The following is a 16,114-nucleotide window of genomic DNA, read 5'->3' as shown; positions in this document are numbered from 1 at the left end:
CAGAATTTTTTCGCAGATAAAGAAGAAAAAACCAAAAGGTCAGAGTGTAGCAAGAGAAAAGTATTTTATTTCTAGACAGATGAATTTGGAAAGTGTTTGGCCTTCAAACCTTAGGGAAAAAAATTAAGAATTATGCTCTTCGATAATTCTGTGAGTGGAAGATGCAATGAGAGCTCTGTTCTCGATTATTTTTTTGTTAAAACAATAAATAACTACAAGGCACAAAATTAACACAACATCATAGTTGCAAATTGCAATATTGCCAAAAATAGGCTTAACCATGCGGTGAATTTATCTATCTAATGAATTTAGTCGTGATTTGAACTTTTCCATTCCTCTCGGCCTTATCTCGATCCCTTCTATGATAATCTGGCACCTATGTGACCTTGTGAACCCTCTAAACTCAATGGAAACATTTTTCTCCTTCCCCTCCAGACACTGCTCGTCCAACTCTATGTTAATCTCTTGCTCTATCCATTGTCCATCGCTCCTCATGCCCACACCATCAGGTGTCAGCCGCTGCTTCTTACTTCGATGTTTCTCCGTTGTATCTGCCGACATCGATGATGATGACGATGGTGATCCATCGAGTTCCCAGCCCCAGTCCCATAACAGAGATCGCGAGTGCTTCTGAGGCACGAGATGGTTGCACTCATGATAGCAAATGGCCGCGGACGAGGACCCTAAATCTTCTTTGTTTTGGTTCTGAGCCGTGTCTGCGTGCAACCAATGCACCCTGTATACGAGATAGGCCGCATAGCCTCTACCGATGCCCGAGAGGTTCTTGGTGTTCAATATGACGTCCACGTCCACCCAGCACAGGTACGAGAGAACCGCCACCTCGCGGAATCTACAGGACGAAATAGTAAGGCTCAATTGAAACACTGTGCTGCGGCCTAAATAATGCAGCCTGAGGTATTTCCACGAAAGCAAAACCTGGAGTGTGGGTGGCAGCGCGACCAGACGAGTCCTCCGTAGTGGTAGCCACTCCACCCGTACCACAGAGCTTTCGCTGGTATCATGTACTTCCTGGCCCCGCTACGCCTGTCCAAGGAGAAGCTCTTCTTGCCCAGCCGATTGATGCCATTGTCAGACGAGATCTCTTGATACGCAAATCATAACAACTTAAGAACAGCTCTTACCAGCTTGCCGCCATCGAGGAGGACGGGGCAGTCGCAGAGTCGGGAGAAGAGCTCCTTCTTTGTTTCGCCTTCCCGGTGGCGCTCATCACCGGCAGTACTACACCGCGCGAGGATGTCGGTGCAGTCCGCCGGGAGGAAGCTCCCCCAGACCTCGTCGAAGTCGGCAGCCGCCCGGAGAGCATGGGCGGTGGCCGCCAGCCTGCACACGTCGCCGGGGGAGGTCAGGGAGGCGACGAGGGCCAGGCAGTCCGCCGGGAGGTCGCAGATGCCCGTCTCCGTCTCCATGCGTACGCGTTGATTAATCGTTTGCCTCTGGAGGCGGTGATAAAGACTTACACAAGGATGCTTGCACATGGTGATCACGGTGTTGCCAAGATGACAACATCTCCTGCTCTGCTCTGCGACTGACCTATGTCTATGGCTGGCTGTGGCCACATAATGACGACATTCCTGAAGCTAATTTTGGTAGCCCACGTAATTAGTGGACTAGTGTAATACGTACTCTTCTATTCTCTGATTGGGCAAACATAATTTTTGGCCCCATGGTTGAAGAGAAAGAGAGAAAAAAGTGACAAAATATAAAACTAGATTGAAAGAAAAGTATAATTGCTGGATCATAACTACCTTCTAAACCAAAACATTAAAATGAAGATACATAATCCATTACAAATTAAGATTTGATTACAAATATAGTACAAACTTGGTAAGGAGAAAATTCCCACTGGGTGCAAAAGCAGCTGTTTGGAAAACTCATATTATTTCGGTGAAAAAGCTTACTGAGTTGCCTTTTTGTTTTTCAAAGAATTTCTGAGTTGTATCTGATAGGGTAGAACTGCTCATCTTGATTAATATGGACCCTGATTAATATACCATTTGGACATAAAATCCAGAAAATGCTACATTATTTAGTTGTAATCACTCCTCAAAATACAAGGTCTATTTTTTTTCAAAAGTCAAACATTTCAATGTTTGACCAAGTTTGTAGAAAAGTTAACATTTACAACATAAAATAAACAAATTATGAAAATATATTCCATGATGTATCTAATGGTACTGATGTGGTATCTTGTATATTGACATTTCTCTACATAAACTCAATCAAACATGGAGAAGTTTGACTTTTCAAAAGCTAATGCACCTTATATTTTGGACTGGCAGGAGTATTTGATAGGAGAGAAACCGTAGGCTCAAACACACATAGAAGCGCCTCCATTACTGGCCCATGAACAACTAGGCTGAGCTGGCTATATGATTTATTATGATAAAATACATCCCATATTATGCGCATCTATATATGATATGAGGACATTCTTTTCTAAATTATCTTAAGTATCAATGAAGTATGGTGTTCTTATTGGAACGATTGAGCCAGCCGTCTAATGAGTTAACCAGCGGCTCAACAAATTCACTCAACACTCCACCATTTCCTAATTTGCATCCAAATATCTTTATATTATGGTAGGAAAATGGCAATGTAGCAGGATCTCATGATTTTGAAGCCATTCGTGGCATGTTTAGTAATTTGGGGGCAGAAAATGAGGCTCTAGATGAGTATTGGAAAATTGTACAGATGACCTTTGAAAGTGAAGAAGACTCCTATAACTTCTATAGTGCATACCTAAAAATAAAGGGTTCAGTGTTAGGAAGGATATCGTGAGGTGTGAGAAAAAAATAGGAGAGATTTTCTATAGGAGATTTGTTTGCTCAAAGGAAGGGATTCGTGATCCAGCCACGAGGGACATCAAGGACTGAAAATGAAGGGAAAGAGCTGAGACTCGAGAGTATTGTGGGGCTGAACTGAGCATTGGACTTAATAACTAGCATGGAATCTGGTTTGTGGACAATTTTGTAGATGGCCATAACCACATATTAACAACTCCAGATGGAACCCAATTTCTTCGTTCCCATAAGAAAATCAAAGCCATCAGAAATCAGAAATGGATGTCTTTCACATAATGGAATTGATGGTCCTCCGTAAGCATCACATAATGGATGTCTTTCAGTGCACGAGTAGTGATGAAGTGGGCGCTGGATTTATCGATAAGGACCTGTACAATTTCTCATCTAGGTACAAGAGGTCCAGAATTGTGGATGGAGATGCAAATGCTACAATATGGGCGTTGAAGGCTGCGAAGGATAAGGATCCAGAGTTCTTTTTTGAGTACCAAGTTGACAAAGAAGGTCATCTGAAGGACCTGTTTTGGTGTGATGGGCAGTCCCGTATGGATTACCGGTCATTTGGTGATGTTGTCGTGTTCCATTTGTGGATGAACCAAGTACAAGATGCCTTTTGTTCCATTTGTGGGACTTAACCACCATTGCCAAACCACCATATTTCGATGTGGTATTGTGTCTGATGAGTGTGCTGACTCGTACATTTGGGTGCTTCGTACCTTTTTGAGGGCGATGTTTCAGGTAAAACCAAAGTCGGTAATAACAGACAGTGCAATGCAATGATCAAAGCAATCTGTCAGGTACTTTCAGGAACAAATCATCGTGTATGCTCTTGGCATATCGAGAAGGGAATCAAGAAGCATCTTCACTTTTCATACCTCGACTTATTTAGGTCATTCATATACGAGGTTTGCTCACCTGATGTCTTTGAGGACAAGTGGAACACATTTGTTGGGAAGTACCGAACTAGTAGGAACCCAGACTGGTTGAATAGAATGTATAGAAAGAGGAGGTTGTGGGCTGCGGTTTTTTTGTGCGACGAGTATTTCATGTCCTTGAAAACTAACCAACGGAGTGGGAGTCTGAATTTACTTTTGCAGCTACATCTTAATGTTGCATGGCCTTGTTTGATATGCTAGAACACCATGAGGTATGTGTTTGCACCATGCGTCGTAGAGAGGCACAATCTGATTTTGTGGCATCACAATCTTGGCATGTTGCAGCACGTATTTTCACATTTGCTAATTTTCAGCTAGTTCAAGAACAGCTACAGAAGGTACACATGTTTGATGTTGGCGAGGTAATTCTTGAGGGAAACTGTACGAGATAAAATTTAATTTCTAACATGGTACGTGGACGGACATTCTCAGTTGAGTACACATGTTTTGGGGCTGATCCGACATCAAATGTAGATGCTGAAAGATAGAGCGTGATGGCTTACCTTGCAAGCATATTTCTTTGTGCTAAAGCATGTTGGGATGCCACATATACCCAAGTGTGGTGTGTTGCAGCGGATGTCCAAAAAGGTGAAGGGTGGCCTTCCTTCGCTTAGGCATAGTGATTTGAATATTTGGACACAGAAGCAAGCACGGTATAATGAGTTGAGTTCACTAGGTCTGAGTTGTTTGATATGGTATTCAACAGTGATGATGACTTATTGGAGGTGAAGGACTATCTTCTTAGTCAGTTGCCGAAGAAGAGAAGTTGTTCCAAACCAGTCAATGATGCCCAAGGACATGGCAATAAGAATATTGGAAGTGGAGCTGTTCCCGAGCCTAGAGGTTCAGTCCTAGATCCCTTATGTGTAATCACCAAGGGCGCACCTAAAGGAAGATTGAAATCATTTGATGAAGGCCCAAAACCAAGACTATGCGGTCGATGTCGCAAACCTGGTCATGATATCCGTATCTGCCCTGATGCAATGCAGCAACAGTAAGTTGTTGCTGCAGGTCAACAGTACGAATTTGTATTTTCATTTTGTAATTTCTTTGTTGCGCTAACATTGTGTAGCTCGAAGTCTCATAACTTGCATATTTCATTTTTTTGCCTTCTTGAAGGATCACTTGACAAAAATAATTGAACATGTGGAAGGAAGGCCATCAATGTTTACCGATACCATAGAATATGTTCATTCTATCCAAGTGATAATTGGTAATGGCATTAGGGAGACAATGTTTTTGTAAGTGTTGGGCTTTGACTATGCTATCATTATCTTATGCTTTTGTTTAGACGTTTTGAACAAACATGAATGCACCTATGACTCTGACTTTGCTATCGTTATCTTTCTTGTTTAGATGTTGTAAACATGACTGCAAGTGTGACCTGGAAGAAATAGAATGGTGGCTTCCCAACCTGGGCTGTTGCTAGCCTAGTAAGAGAGGTAACATTTTTCAAGGCAGGGTTTAGAAATCTTCTTGACCTGACGGATGAGAGAGGCGAGTTGCGTACCATTAGGCTGTGCAGGTGCGGACGTGCGGCATTCGGCGTGCCGGCTGGCTATGCCTAACGCGCATAAGGGCTAAGGAACCGGCATGCAACAAGCTAGATAATAGGATGAACGCTATTTTTTTCTATTCTGGAAGTTAGGCTTGAGCCTGTTCAAGCTCGTCCCCGTCCGGTAGATTCACGTTGCCAACAGGATTTTTTAAGTACCAGCTATCATTCTTTTTTTTGGGAGACAAGCACATTCCTTATCCACCACATCACGTTTCCAGCGGAATTTTTAAAAGTACCACCGTTTTTTACTGGGAGCAAGCACAATCCTTATCCACCATATCCTGTTGTTGTTGCTAACTAACTAAGAAATTGAAGATAAATCCACTATCTGAAAATCTATAACATAATTTAGAGGTTGTCATATATTGCTACACCCCACGCCATTATCTCATATTTCAAAGGCACGCAGGAGTCCTGTCAAGTTTGTGGTTCGGCGAAATCCTCAGCAGAACCTCGGACACCGAGCAGCTTCCCATATATGCACTGTAAGTTGTCTTGAACTACCCTCGCTTTTATCATTTTCACCTCGTCCATCTCGATTCTATCCGATGGAGTACATGTTTGTGACGGACGATAGTAGGAAAGTATATGTTAGCGATCGATGTCTCTTTGCTAATAGTTAACGGATCAATATCATACTTCTCTTTCAGTCCAATTTCTGATGATATGGAGTTTGCTTGTTCAGCGAAATCTCTATGTGAACTCGTCAAAAAATTGACCGATTCTCAAATGAATGTTGTTAAAAATCAAGGTTTTGGATGCATTTTTAAAATTAGAGAAATTAAACTGCGGCATGTTTGTTGAAGTTTATTATCACTTCGTACAACCCAACAACTTCAACTTTCAAAATTGGGGATGCGGATTTAGGAATAAACAACAATGGTGTTTACTGTATCCTCGGTCTCCCTTTTGCTGGAATGGTAGTGAATAATATTAAACCACTACCCGCTGATAGTGCTATGGTCGAGAAGTACATTATCACTCCCATGTCCAGTAGCCAGACTATTGATGTTGTCCATCAGAAATCTAAGTGTGAACTCGTTCCAATTAATGTTTTTTATGTTTGCTGTATTCTCTAGGAGACTCAAATACAACGCCGGCACTTCTTCGTGGGATGTAGGTGCCAAAACTGTTCCCATCAATACTAACATGAACATCCTGATGAAGTGCTCGTCTGCACATTTATTGTCTAATATTTCTTTCACCAGATATTTTATCATTATTTTTTATTTTTCTATTCATGTACTTCTCGACCATAGCACTATCAGCGGGTAGTGGTTTAATATTATTTACTACCGTTCCAGCAAAAGGGAGACCTAGGATACAGTAAACATCATTGTTGTTTGTTTCTAAACTCGCATCCCCAATTTTGGAAGTTGAAGTTGCTGGATTGTACGAAGTGATAATAAACTTCAACAAACATGGCCGCAGTTTAATTTCTCTAATTTTTAAAATGCATCCAAAACCTAGATTTTTAACAACTTTAATTTGAGAATCGGTCAATTTTTTGATGAGTTCACATAGAGATTTCGATGAACAAGCAAACTCCATATCATCAGAAATTGGACTGAAAGAGAAATATGACATCAGTCTGTTAACTATTAGCAAAGACACATCGATCGCTAACATACTTTCCTACTCTCGTCTGTCACAAACATGTACTCCATCGGGTAGAAGGAGATGGACGAGGTGAAAATGATAAAAGGGAGGGAAGTTCAAGACAACTTACAGTGCATATATGGGAAGTTGCTCGGCGTCCGAGGTTCTGCTGAGGATTTCGCCGAACCACAAAGTTGATAGGACTCCTAAATGCCCTGAAATATGAGATAATGGCGCGGGGTGTAGCAATATATAACAACCTCTAAATTCTGTTATAGATTTTTGGATAGTGTATTTATCTTCAATTTGTTAGTTAGTTAGCAACAACAACGGGATGTGGTGGATAAGGACTGTGCTTGCTCGTAGTAAAAAACGGTGGTACGATGGTACTTTAAAAAATTCTGTTAGCAATGTGATGTGGTGGATATGGACTGTGATTTGCTCCCAGAAAATAAAGGGTTGTATGGTGGTACTTTAAAAAATTCTGTTGTGGTACGGTGGTACTTTAAAAAATTATGCTGGCAACGTGAATCTACTGGATGGGGACATGCTTGAACATGCTCAAGCCTACCTCCCAGAATTGAAAAAAAGATAGCGTTCGTTAGGTGTATCCAGCCATTCCAGCCGGCACGCCGAATGCCGCACGTCCGCACCTGCACAACACACTGCCATGTTCGTTTGCACAGCCTAATGGTACGCAACTCTGCTCTCTCATCCGTCAGGTCAAGCAAACCTTGTCCTAAAAAAAAACAGATTTCAAGACCCGCATCTGCATTATTACCAAAGATCAAAAGGGAGACATCTTGCCACAAAAGTACATTTCTTACTAGTCTATCAAGAGCCCAGATTGGGAAGCCACCATTCTGTTTCTTCCAGGTCACACATGCAGTCATGTTTACAACATCGAAACAAGAAAGATAACGATAGCAAAGTCAGAGTCACAGGTGCATTCATGTTCAAAACATCTAGAGAAAAACATAATATAATGATAGCATAGTCAGAGCCCAGCACTTACAGAAATGTTGTCCCTGATGCCATTACCAATTACCGCTTGGACAGAATGAATATATTCTGTTGTATCGGTAAAAAATGATGGCCTTTCTCCCACATGTTCAGTTATTTTTATCAAGTGATCTTTCAAGAAGGCAAAAAAATGAAATATGCAAGTTATGAGACTTCAGGCTACACAATGTTTGCGCAACAAATAAATTAAAAAAATTGCAAATACAAATTCGTACCTGATATAACTCAATCTGCAGCAACAACTTACCGTTGCTACATTGCATCAGGGCACGTACGGATATCATGACTAGGTTTGAGACATCGATCGCATAGTCTTGGTTTTGGGCCTTCATCAAATCATTTTATTCTTCCTTTAGGTGTGCCCTTGGTGACTACACATAAGGGATCTAGGACCGAACCTCCAGGCTCGGGAACAACTCCACTTCCAGTATTCTTATTGCCATGTGCTCGGGCATCATTGGCTGGTTTGGAACAGCTTTTCTTCTTCAACAACTGACTAAGATAGTCCTTCACCTCCACAAAGTCATCATCACTGTTGGATACCATGTCAAACAACTCAGACCCTAGTGATCTCAACTCATTATACTGTACTTGCTTCTGTGTCCAAATATGCAAATCACTATGCTTAAGCTAAGGAAGGCCACCTTTTGCCTTTCTGGACATCCGCTGCAACACACAACACTTGGGTATATGTGGCATCCCAACATGCTTTAGCACATGGAAAATATGCTTGCAAGGTAAGCCATCATGCTCTATCCTTCAGCAGCTGCATTTGATGTCGGAATCATCCCCAAGACATGTGTACTCAACTGAGAATGTCCATCCAGGTACAATGTTAGAAATCAAATTATATCTCGTATAGTTTCCCTCAAGAATTATCTCACCAACATCAAACATGTGTACCTTCTGTAGCTGTTCTTGAACTAGCTGAAAATTAGCAAATGTGAAAATACGTGCTGCAGCCTCTTCAAGTGCACAACTATCCGTAACAGCAACAGCCCAAGATTATGATGCAACAAAATCAGATTGTGCCTCTGTACGACGCATGTTCGAAACACGTACCTTATAGTGTTCTAGCATATAAACAAGGACATGTAACCATTGAGATGTAGATGCAAACCGAATTCAGATTCTCGCTCTGTTGGTTAGTTTTCATGGACATGAGATACTTGTCGCACAAAAGGCCGCATCCCACAACCTCGTATTTCTATACATTCTATTCAACCAGTATTTGTTCCTCGAAGTACCTGACGGATCGCTTTGATCATTGCATTGTCACTGTCTGTTATTATCGACTTTGGTTTCACCTAACACATCGCCCTCAAAAAAGTATGATGCTCCCAAATGTACGAGTCAGCACACTCATCAGACACAAACATCCAAATTAATATGGTGGTTTGGCGATGGTGGTTAAGTCCCACAAATGGAACAAAAGGCATCTTGTACCTGTTCATCCGGTATGTATTGTCGAACACGACAACATCATCAAATGACCGGTAATCCATCTGGGACTGCCCGTCACACCAAAACAGGTCCTTCAGATGACCTTCTTTGTCAACTCGGAACTCAAGAAAGAACTCTGGATTCTTATCCTTCCTAGCCTTCAACGCCCGTATTGTAGCATTTGCATCTCCATCTACAATACCGGACCTCTTGCACCTAGATGAGAAATTGTACAGGTCCTTATCGATAAATCCAGCGTCCGCTCTGTCACTACTCATGCACTGAAAGACATCCATTATGTGATGCTTACGGAGGCCCATCGATTCCATCCTTACTATTTCTAATTTCTGATGGTCTTTGATTTTCCCATGGGAACGAAGAAATTGGGATTCATCTGGAGTTGTTAATATGTGGTTATGGTCATCTACAAAATTGTCCACAAACCAGATTCCACGCTGCTTATCAAGTCTAATGCTCAGTTCAGCCCCACAATACTCTCGAGTCTCAACTCTTTCCCTTCTTTTTCGGTCCTTGATGTCCCTTGTGGCTGGATCACGAATCCCTTCCTTTGAGCAAACAAATCTCCTATAGAAAATATCTCCTATTTTTTTCTCCCGCCTCACAATATCCTTCCTAACATTGAACCCTTTCTTTTTATCGTATGCATTATAGAAGTTATAGGAGTCTTCTTCACTTTCAAAGGTCATCTGGACAATTTTCCAATACTCATCTAGAGCCTCATTTTCTGCCCCCAAATTACTAAACATGCCATGAATGGCTTCAGACTCGTGAGATCCTATCACATTGCTATTTTCCTATAATAAAATATAAACAGTTTACCTATCAGTTCAGTTTACTAGTAGAAAACAGGGCTATGGTTTGGCCAGAAAAGAGCATTAATCTCGGTTGCATTACGAACCGGGACTAATGTGAGCATTAGTCCCGGTTCGAGCGGCTAGGGCACCGTACAGGCATTAGTCCCGGTTCAAATGGGACCTTTAGTCCCGGTTTGTGCCACGAACCGGGACTAAAGGGTGCGATGCCCATTAGTACCGGTTCGTGGCACCAACCGATACTAAAGGTTAGACCATTAGTCCCGGTTCGAGCCACCAACCGGTACTAATGGGGTTTGAGGCATTAGTACCGGTTCGTGGAACGAACCGGTACTAAAGGTCCCATTTTCAAACTCTACCCCCCCCCCCCGATCGCCTTTTCAGTTTTGTAAAAAGCAAAAGAAAATGATAAAAACTTCAAAAATTAAAACCTTTCCAGATGTAGTTATGTTACTACATGTACTAGTTAGGAAAATTTAAAAACTTAAATTTGGACATGTTTTGCAAAAAGTGTAGGCAAAATGTAAAACGGCAAACGTATAATATATCAAAATGTTCAGCACGAAAATCCGCATCCGATTTTGACCGCCTACGGCCTGTTTGCAAACTTTTAGAGTCCTCAAATTCTAAAAGGGAAAAAAGTTATGCTCAAATTTCAGTTTTTTTAATTTTTGTTAAATCTAGCCAAACTATGGTCAAACTACTTATTCAAGAAGTATTAGTGTTACTAAATAATTATTCAAGAATATTAGTGTTACTAAATAATTATTTCAGTTTTTTTGAATTTTGGTCAAATCTGGTGAAATTGTGGTCAAACAATGGTCAAACTAATTACTCAAGAAATATTAGTGTTACGAAATAATTATTTCAGTTTTTTCAATTTTGGTCAAATCTGGTCAAACTGTGGTCAAACTATGGTCAAACTACTTATTCAAGAAATACTAGTGTTACTAAATAATTATTGTTTTTTAGAACAATAGTTTCAAACTCAAACAGTGAAATGTGTGACTTCATGCTCAAACTAAATTCCTGAGGGTTAATAGGATTGACATTTTACTATTGTCAGGAAAACAACAAGTGCAGACTTGGAAACGAGGGAGAATAGAACCCGGAAGTTAAGCGTGCTCAGGCTGGAGTAGTGAGAGGATGGGTGACCGTCCGGGAAGTTAGATGATTTGGAATGATGAGGGGTGATTAGAGATTAGAGGTTAAATTGAGCAGTGATGAGGGGTGATTAGAGATTAGAGGTTAAAATAATTTAGAAATTTGAAAATAAAAAAAATTCAAAAAATTTCCTTTAGTACCGGTTCGTGTTACCAACCTCTAAAGGTGGACCTCTAGGCAGCGGCCACGTGGAGGGCCTTTAGTCCCGACTAAAGGCCCTTTTTCTACTAGTGGTTCATAATGATTTCTATCCCTATCACACATAAACTTCAACATAAGTAAACCAATTATAACATAACAATCTAACCTCCATGTAGTGGCCGTCAGACGTATTGTATCCAAATAAATCACCATGCAAATCATCCATCACATCTTCACTAATAGCAGCAAAAATGAAAATATGAAAAAGACAACAAAGAACTACATAATGCAAAGGATGTATAGCTCATAGAAAGGGTACACTCAAATCTGCTGTGCAATGACATCAAGGTTTCGAATGTTCGTTCATTTCCCAACATGAAATTTTGTTTCCATTAGTTGTTTCCATCAGCTTTTATAATTGTCAAATTTTGCACTTCATGTAATTGTAAAGTTGAAACCGTCCCTACCAAGAGTTATTTCATGATTTGCAAAGAGCTTGTAAACAGAGGAAAGATTAAGCCTTCAGGGTGCAAATTGTTAACAACTTTTCACTGGAATTCCTATCAAGAGAGCCTGATGTGCAACTTATTCAAGCTCTTGTAAACCCAGTACCACACACCTTCTGGTGGTCGAGCATCAATCTAGGCTATTTAATTTCAAGTCTTAACCACTCGCTGATTTTGTGAGCCATACAAAATTGCTCATGGAAAAAAAAATACAGTAATAGCCATACAAAACTACTGATGGAAACAACTAATGTTGTGTTTTATTCTGGTGGACGAATTCTTATCAAGTACTACTAGCTACATCTACTTTCACTACAGGGTTGTTTATCCTACAAGAGAGGAAAACACTCTGTTTCTCTATTACAGAGTATCGCTCCAAGCTCTAACCAAATGCAGAAATTCTAAATGAGAGAAGAAACGCACCTGTCAGAGTCCATGGAAGACCGGCGACGGGGCCAGCAGCTCGAAAGTCGGAGGCGCACCGGCGGCGGCCTCCGAGGAAGAGAACGTCCGGCAGCGTCAGATGAGGAGGCTGCAGGAGGACCCCGGGCTGCCGGCGAGGAGAGACCGGCCGGAGGCGTGCGAGGTGGAGACCACGGAAGGGGCTGCAGGAGGATCCGGGGCTGCCGGCAAGGAAGAGACGTGGAGGGGATCGCGGTGAGGAAACTTGGTTACGGTTGCGTCGGCGGCTGAGGTCTGCGGCTCCAGGGAGTACGAAGGAGGCGCGAGCGGAAGGAAGAGGATGGGAGGCGCGAGCAGAGGGAGGGGGTTGTGGGAGCACCCCGGGCTGCCGGCGAGGAACAGGAGGGGTCGAGGAGAGATCGTGGCTTCGCTGGAAACTGAAGGGGCCACCTTTTTGGAACTAAATATTGATAGGGACAAAAGGACGAAACTACCGTTTGCTCTCACTAAGCTGGTCATTTAAAACCTCTAATCAGAGCCATTGATGCGCTTTAATATTCATGCAAAATACTTTCCGGAAATTAATATTCATGCAAAACCTCTAAGCAGACCTCGTGTTTCATTTCTAGATAAATTAATTAACTAGGAAAGTAGCACAAAATTAACACAACGCCATAGTTGCAAATTGCAATATCCCCGTAAACAGACCTAACCATACGGTGAATTTGTGTCTATCTAATACATTTAGACATGATTTCAACTTTCCATTCCTCTCGGCCTTATTTCGATCCCTTGCCGGGTGTAATTGGTATCTTCGCGATATTAATATGTTCTCTTTTTCGAGAAAAAAAATCTCGATCCCTTCTATGGTAATCTGGCATCTACATGACCTTGTGAACCCTCTAAACACAATGGAAACATTTTTTTCCCTTCCTCTCCAGACAATGCTCGTCCAGCTCTATGTTAATCTCTTGCTCATCATCCATCGCTCCTCATGCTCGCTCCATCAGGCCTCAACTGCTGCTTCAAACTTTGATTCTTCTCCAATGATCATCCATCGAGTTCCCAACCCAGTCCCATAACAGAGATCACAAGTGCTTATGAGGCATGAGATGGTTGCAATCATGTTGCAAATGACGAAGCAGGACTCCTACAGCTTCTTGGTTTTGGTTCTGAGATGTGTCTGTACAAATGTATAACCAATGCACCCTGTATATGAGAAAGGCAACATAGCCTCTATCGACGCCCGAGAGGTTCTTGGTGTTCATGATGACGTCCATGTCACCCACAACAGGTACGAGTGAGGCGCCACCTCGTGGAATCTACATGACGAAAGTGTAAGGCTCAGTTTCTAGAAAAGAGGATGGCGCCCGGCTTTAAAAAATGAAGCCCTTACAAGCAACGATTCAGTTCAACACAACACTGAAAGACACAGAAAAAAAAAGAGAAACTCCGGCATTATATAAGGGATCTCAGGAGCAGCAACAATGCCCAAAAAGCAAAGACAACTAGACATTGGAGCCCTAAAACATGATTGAAGAACCGACGCCGCGAAGGAGGCCACCTCCCGAGGGAGGCCAGCCGTGTATGGAAGCTATGTCATCCCCATCCAGTTCCATCGCCGAAAGGAGCCCCCTACTCCTCGCCCTGGCTCGAAGCTCACCTCCCTAGAGCGCAGCTGCACACTGACACCAAGAACCCAAAGGGGTTCAGTTGAACTGTGTTGTGTTTATAAATAATATGTTTTGTAGAATTAGCCACACAGGTAGGCAAAAGGAAGTCAAATAAGCACTACAATAAGCAAATATAAGTTCGGCAAACAAAATTCACATAAATCTTAACTCACCACAACGCTAAACGCAGCCTAAATTGTTCCCTAGACCGTATCTCAAATCTAAACGAAAGAGAAGGTAAAAGTAGACTCGTCGGCGAAGAAGCTAAATTATAATGTCCGTTTGCGAACATTAAGTTCGGAGAAACTTTTCTAGACCTCAATCACCTGATTTCATGTTAGGTGGGGAAGAGAATGATTACAAGGCTTATAGAAATGACTGGATTTTTAACCGTAAAATTATGCCAGGTGGGAGGACGAAAGCAAAACCTGGAGTGAAGGTGAAAGTGTGACTGGACGAGTCCTCCAATCCGTAGTACTGGTAGCCACCAAATCCGTGCCACAGAGCTATCATGTACTTCTTGGCGCCGCTATGCCTCTCCAGCGAGAAGCTCTTCTTGCTCGGACGATTGGTGCCAATGTCAGAAGAGATCTCTTGATATGCACATGCACTTTCGAATGCTAATAATTATGTAACAATAGCAATTACCAGCTTGCCGCCGTCGAGGAGGACGGGGCAGTCGCAGAGTCGGGAGAAGAGCTCCTTGTTCGTTTCGCCTTCGAGGCAGCGCCCATCACCGGGGGTGCTGCACCGCGCGAGGATGTCCGCGCAGTCTGCCGGGAGGAAGCTCCCCCAGACCTGGTCGGAGTCGGCAGCCGCCCGGAGCGCGACGGCGGTGGCCGCCAACCTGCACGCATCCCCGGGGGATGTCAGGGAGGCGACCAGCGCCAGGCAGTCCGCTGGGAGGTCGCACATGCCTGTCACCATGGATTAATTTTGCATTCGTCCATCCTGGAGGGATGATAAAGCGACATGTAATAGGCTTCGCTGGTATAACAACACATGGTGATCATGGTGTTGCCAAGATGACAACATCGCCTGCTCTGCGCTCCGACTGAGCTATGGCTGTGGCTGGCAATGGCCACATAATGACGACATATATTCCTGACGCCAATTTGGTTAGCACCTGACGACACAGTGGACTAGTGTGATACGTGTACTCTTCTATTTTCTTACTGGCCAAACATAATTTTTTAGACTCGTGGGTGATGGAAGAGAGAGAAAAGGAGACAAAATATGTAATTGCTTGAAAGAAAAATAAAATTGTTGGGTTGTGGCCAGTACACCAAAAACTTAAAATGAAGATGCATAATGCATCACAAACTAAGATGTAAATTACGATGATACACTCCCTCTTTTTCATATTACTTGTCGCTAGTATAGTACAAAGTTATATTAGAGTGCAAAATTGAACAAACATGGTGTTAAACTAGTAATTTTCTTTTTTTTCATCTGAGGTTGATTTCTCAACGTTTAGAAGGGCAAAAAAAAGGGAGTGTCTATTTGACGTTTGACTGAAAATCATTTGGGCATCAGTCAAGTTTTCCAACCAATAATAGGACGACACTTGTACGTATTTGTGCGTCTCCTTTTTGTGTATCTCCGCTATGTGCATGTCAATGCTAAAAGGCCAATCCTAACCGGGTTGGAACTGGACCCGGTTTCAAACAAATGTGAGCCTAAAAAAGCCCTACAGATCCATCAACCTATTGTTTGTAGGTCTGGCATCAGTGGCGTCAACATACAGTCCACTTACAGTCATTTGGGAGAAAATTGCAGTGATAATTAGACCGCCATTACAATCTGCTGGTAACTTGCAGTCTACTTAGAGTTGAAGTCTTAATAGACAAAATTTGCAAGTCAAATTAGCACTGGAACTTCTAGAATTACAGTGCATTTACACAGAACTTACACTCGTACCGTGTGATTATTACAGTGACATTATGACTGGAACTTACAGAAAGTATGAAAACAATGATCACAGTGGATTCACACGGAACTTACACTGTCATTTGAGA

At 42.2% G+C, this 16,114-nt stretch overlaps 3 protein-coding genes across 5 annotated transcripts; all 3 read right to left on the bottom strand.

The window, feature by feature from the left end:
* Positions 1-241: 241 nt before the first annotated feature.
* LOC141027893 (F-box protein PP2-B11-like) lies at positions 242-1,565 on the bottom strand. The gene is made up of 3 exons (XM_073505491.1): positions 1,143-1,565; positions 937-1,061; positions 242-850 (listed from the first exon to the last, which is right to left on the bottom strand). The coding sequence occupies exons 1-3, from the start codon at positions 1,494-1,496 to the stop codon at positions 292-294; spliced, it is 1,038 nt and encodes a 345-aa protein (XP_073361592.1). The 5' UTR covers positions 1,497-1,565; the 3' UTR covers positions 242-291.
* Positions 1,566-8,686: 7,121 nt separating this feature from the next.
* On the bottom strand, positions 8,687-10,084 carry LOC141027546 (protein FAR1-RELATED SEQUENCE 5-like). The gene is made up of 3 exons (XM_073504615.1): positions 9,381-10,084; positions 8,838-8,913; positions 8,687-8,743 (listed from the first exon to the last, which is right to left on the bottom strand). The coding sequence occupies exons 1-3, from the start codon at positions 10,082-10,084 to the stop codon at positions 8,687-8,689; spliced, it is 837 nt and encodes a 278-aa protein (XP_073360716.1).
* Positions 10,085-13,101: 3,017 nt separating this feature from the next.
* Positions 13,102-15,706, bottom strand: LOC141027892 (F-box protein PP2-B11-like). Of its 3 annotated transcripts, XR_012189889.1 has the most exons (4): positions 14,745-15,203; positions 14,525-14,648; positions 13,820-14,108; positions 13,102-13,745 (listed from the first exon to the last, which is right to left on the bottom strand). XR_012189889.1 is itself a non-coding variant. In XM_073505489.1 (3 exons), exons 1-3 carry the CDS (start codon positions 15,021-15,023, stop codon positions 13,705-13,707), a joined length of 444 nt encoding a protein of 147 aa, XP_073361590.1. In that variant the 5' UTR covers positions 15,024-15,706; the 3' UTR covers positions 13,102-13,704. The 3 variants fall into 3 exon arrangements, 2 of the variants coding, with proteins under 2 accessions (XP_073361590.1, XP_073361591.1); XM_073505489.1 differs by lacking the exon at positions 13,820-14,108 and having other exon boundaries at positions 14,745-15,706; XM_073505490.1 differs by having other exon boundaries at positions 13,102-14,108.
* Positions 15,707-16,114: the final 408 nt, after the last annotated feature.

This window comes from Aegilops tauschii, chromosome 7 (assembly GCF_002575655.3).
Source record: "Aegilops tauschii subsp. strangulata cultivar AL8/78 chromosome 7, Aet v6.0, whole genome shotgun sequence".
NCBI lineage: Eukaryota > Viridiplantae > Streptophyta > Magnoliopsida > Poales > Poaceae > Aegilops > Aegilops tauschii.
Note: the sequence above shows the minus strand (reverse complement) of the source record. Positions and strands in the feature narration are given on the sequence as shown.

Excerpts from the sequence above, each read along its gene's own strand:
- LOC141027893 (XM_073505491.1), bottom strand. The coding sequence starts at position 1,496 with ATGTGCAAGCATCCTTGTGTAAGTCTTTATCACCGCCTCCAGAGGCAA. Across the intron at positions 1,062-1,142 it reads TCCTCGATGGCGGCAAGCTG|AGCTTCTCCTTGGACAGGCG; the intron begins GTAAGAGCTGTT and ends CTGGGCAAGAAG. Across the intron at positions 851-936 it reads CGCTGCCACCCACACTCCAG|ATTCCGCGAGGTGGCGGTTC; the intron begins GTTTTGCTTTCG and ends TTCGTCCTGTAG.
- LOC141027546 (XM_073504615.1), bottom strand. The coding sequence starts at position 10,084 with ATGACCTTTGAAAGTGAAGAAGACTCCTATAACTTCTATAATGCATAC. Across the intron at positions 8,914-9,380 it reads AATACATACCGGATGAACAG|TTGTGCACTTGAAGAGGCTG; the intron begins GTACAAGATGCC and ends TGTTACGGATAG. Across the intron at positions 8,744-8,837 it reads TTCAAGAACAGCTACAGAAG|TTGAGTACACATGTCTTGGG; the intron begins GTACACATGTTT and ends GGACATTCTCAG.
- LOC141027892 (XM_073505489.1), bottom strand. The coding sequence starts at position 15,023 with ATGGTGACAGGCATGTGCGACCTCCCAGCGGACTGCCTGGCGCTGGTC. Across the intron at positions 14,649-14,744 it reads TCCTCGACGGCGGCAAGCTG|AGCTTCTCGCTGGAGAGGCA; the intron begins GTAATTGCTATT and ends CCGAGCAAGAAG. Across the intron at positions 13,746-14,524 it reads CACTTTCACCTTCACTCCAG|ATTCCACGAGGTGGCGCCTC; the intron begins GTTTTGCTTTCG and ends TTCGTCATGTAG.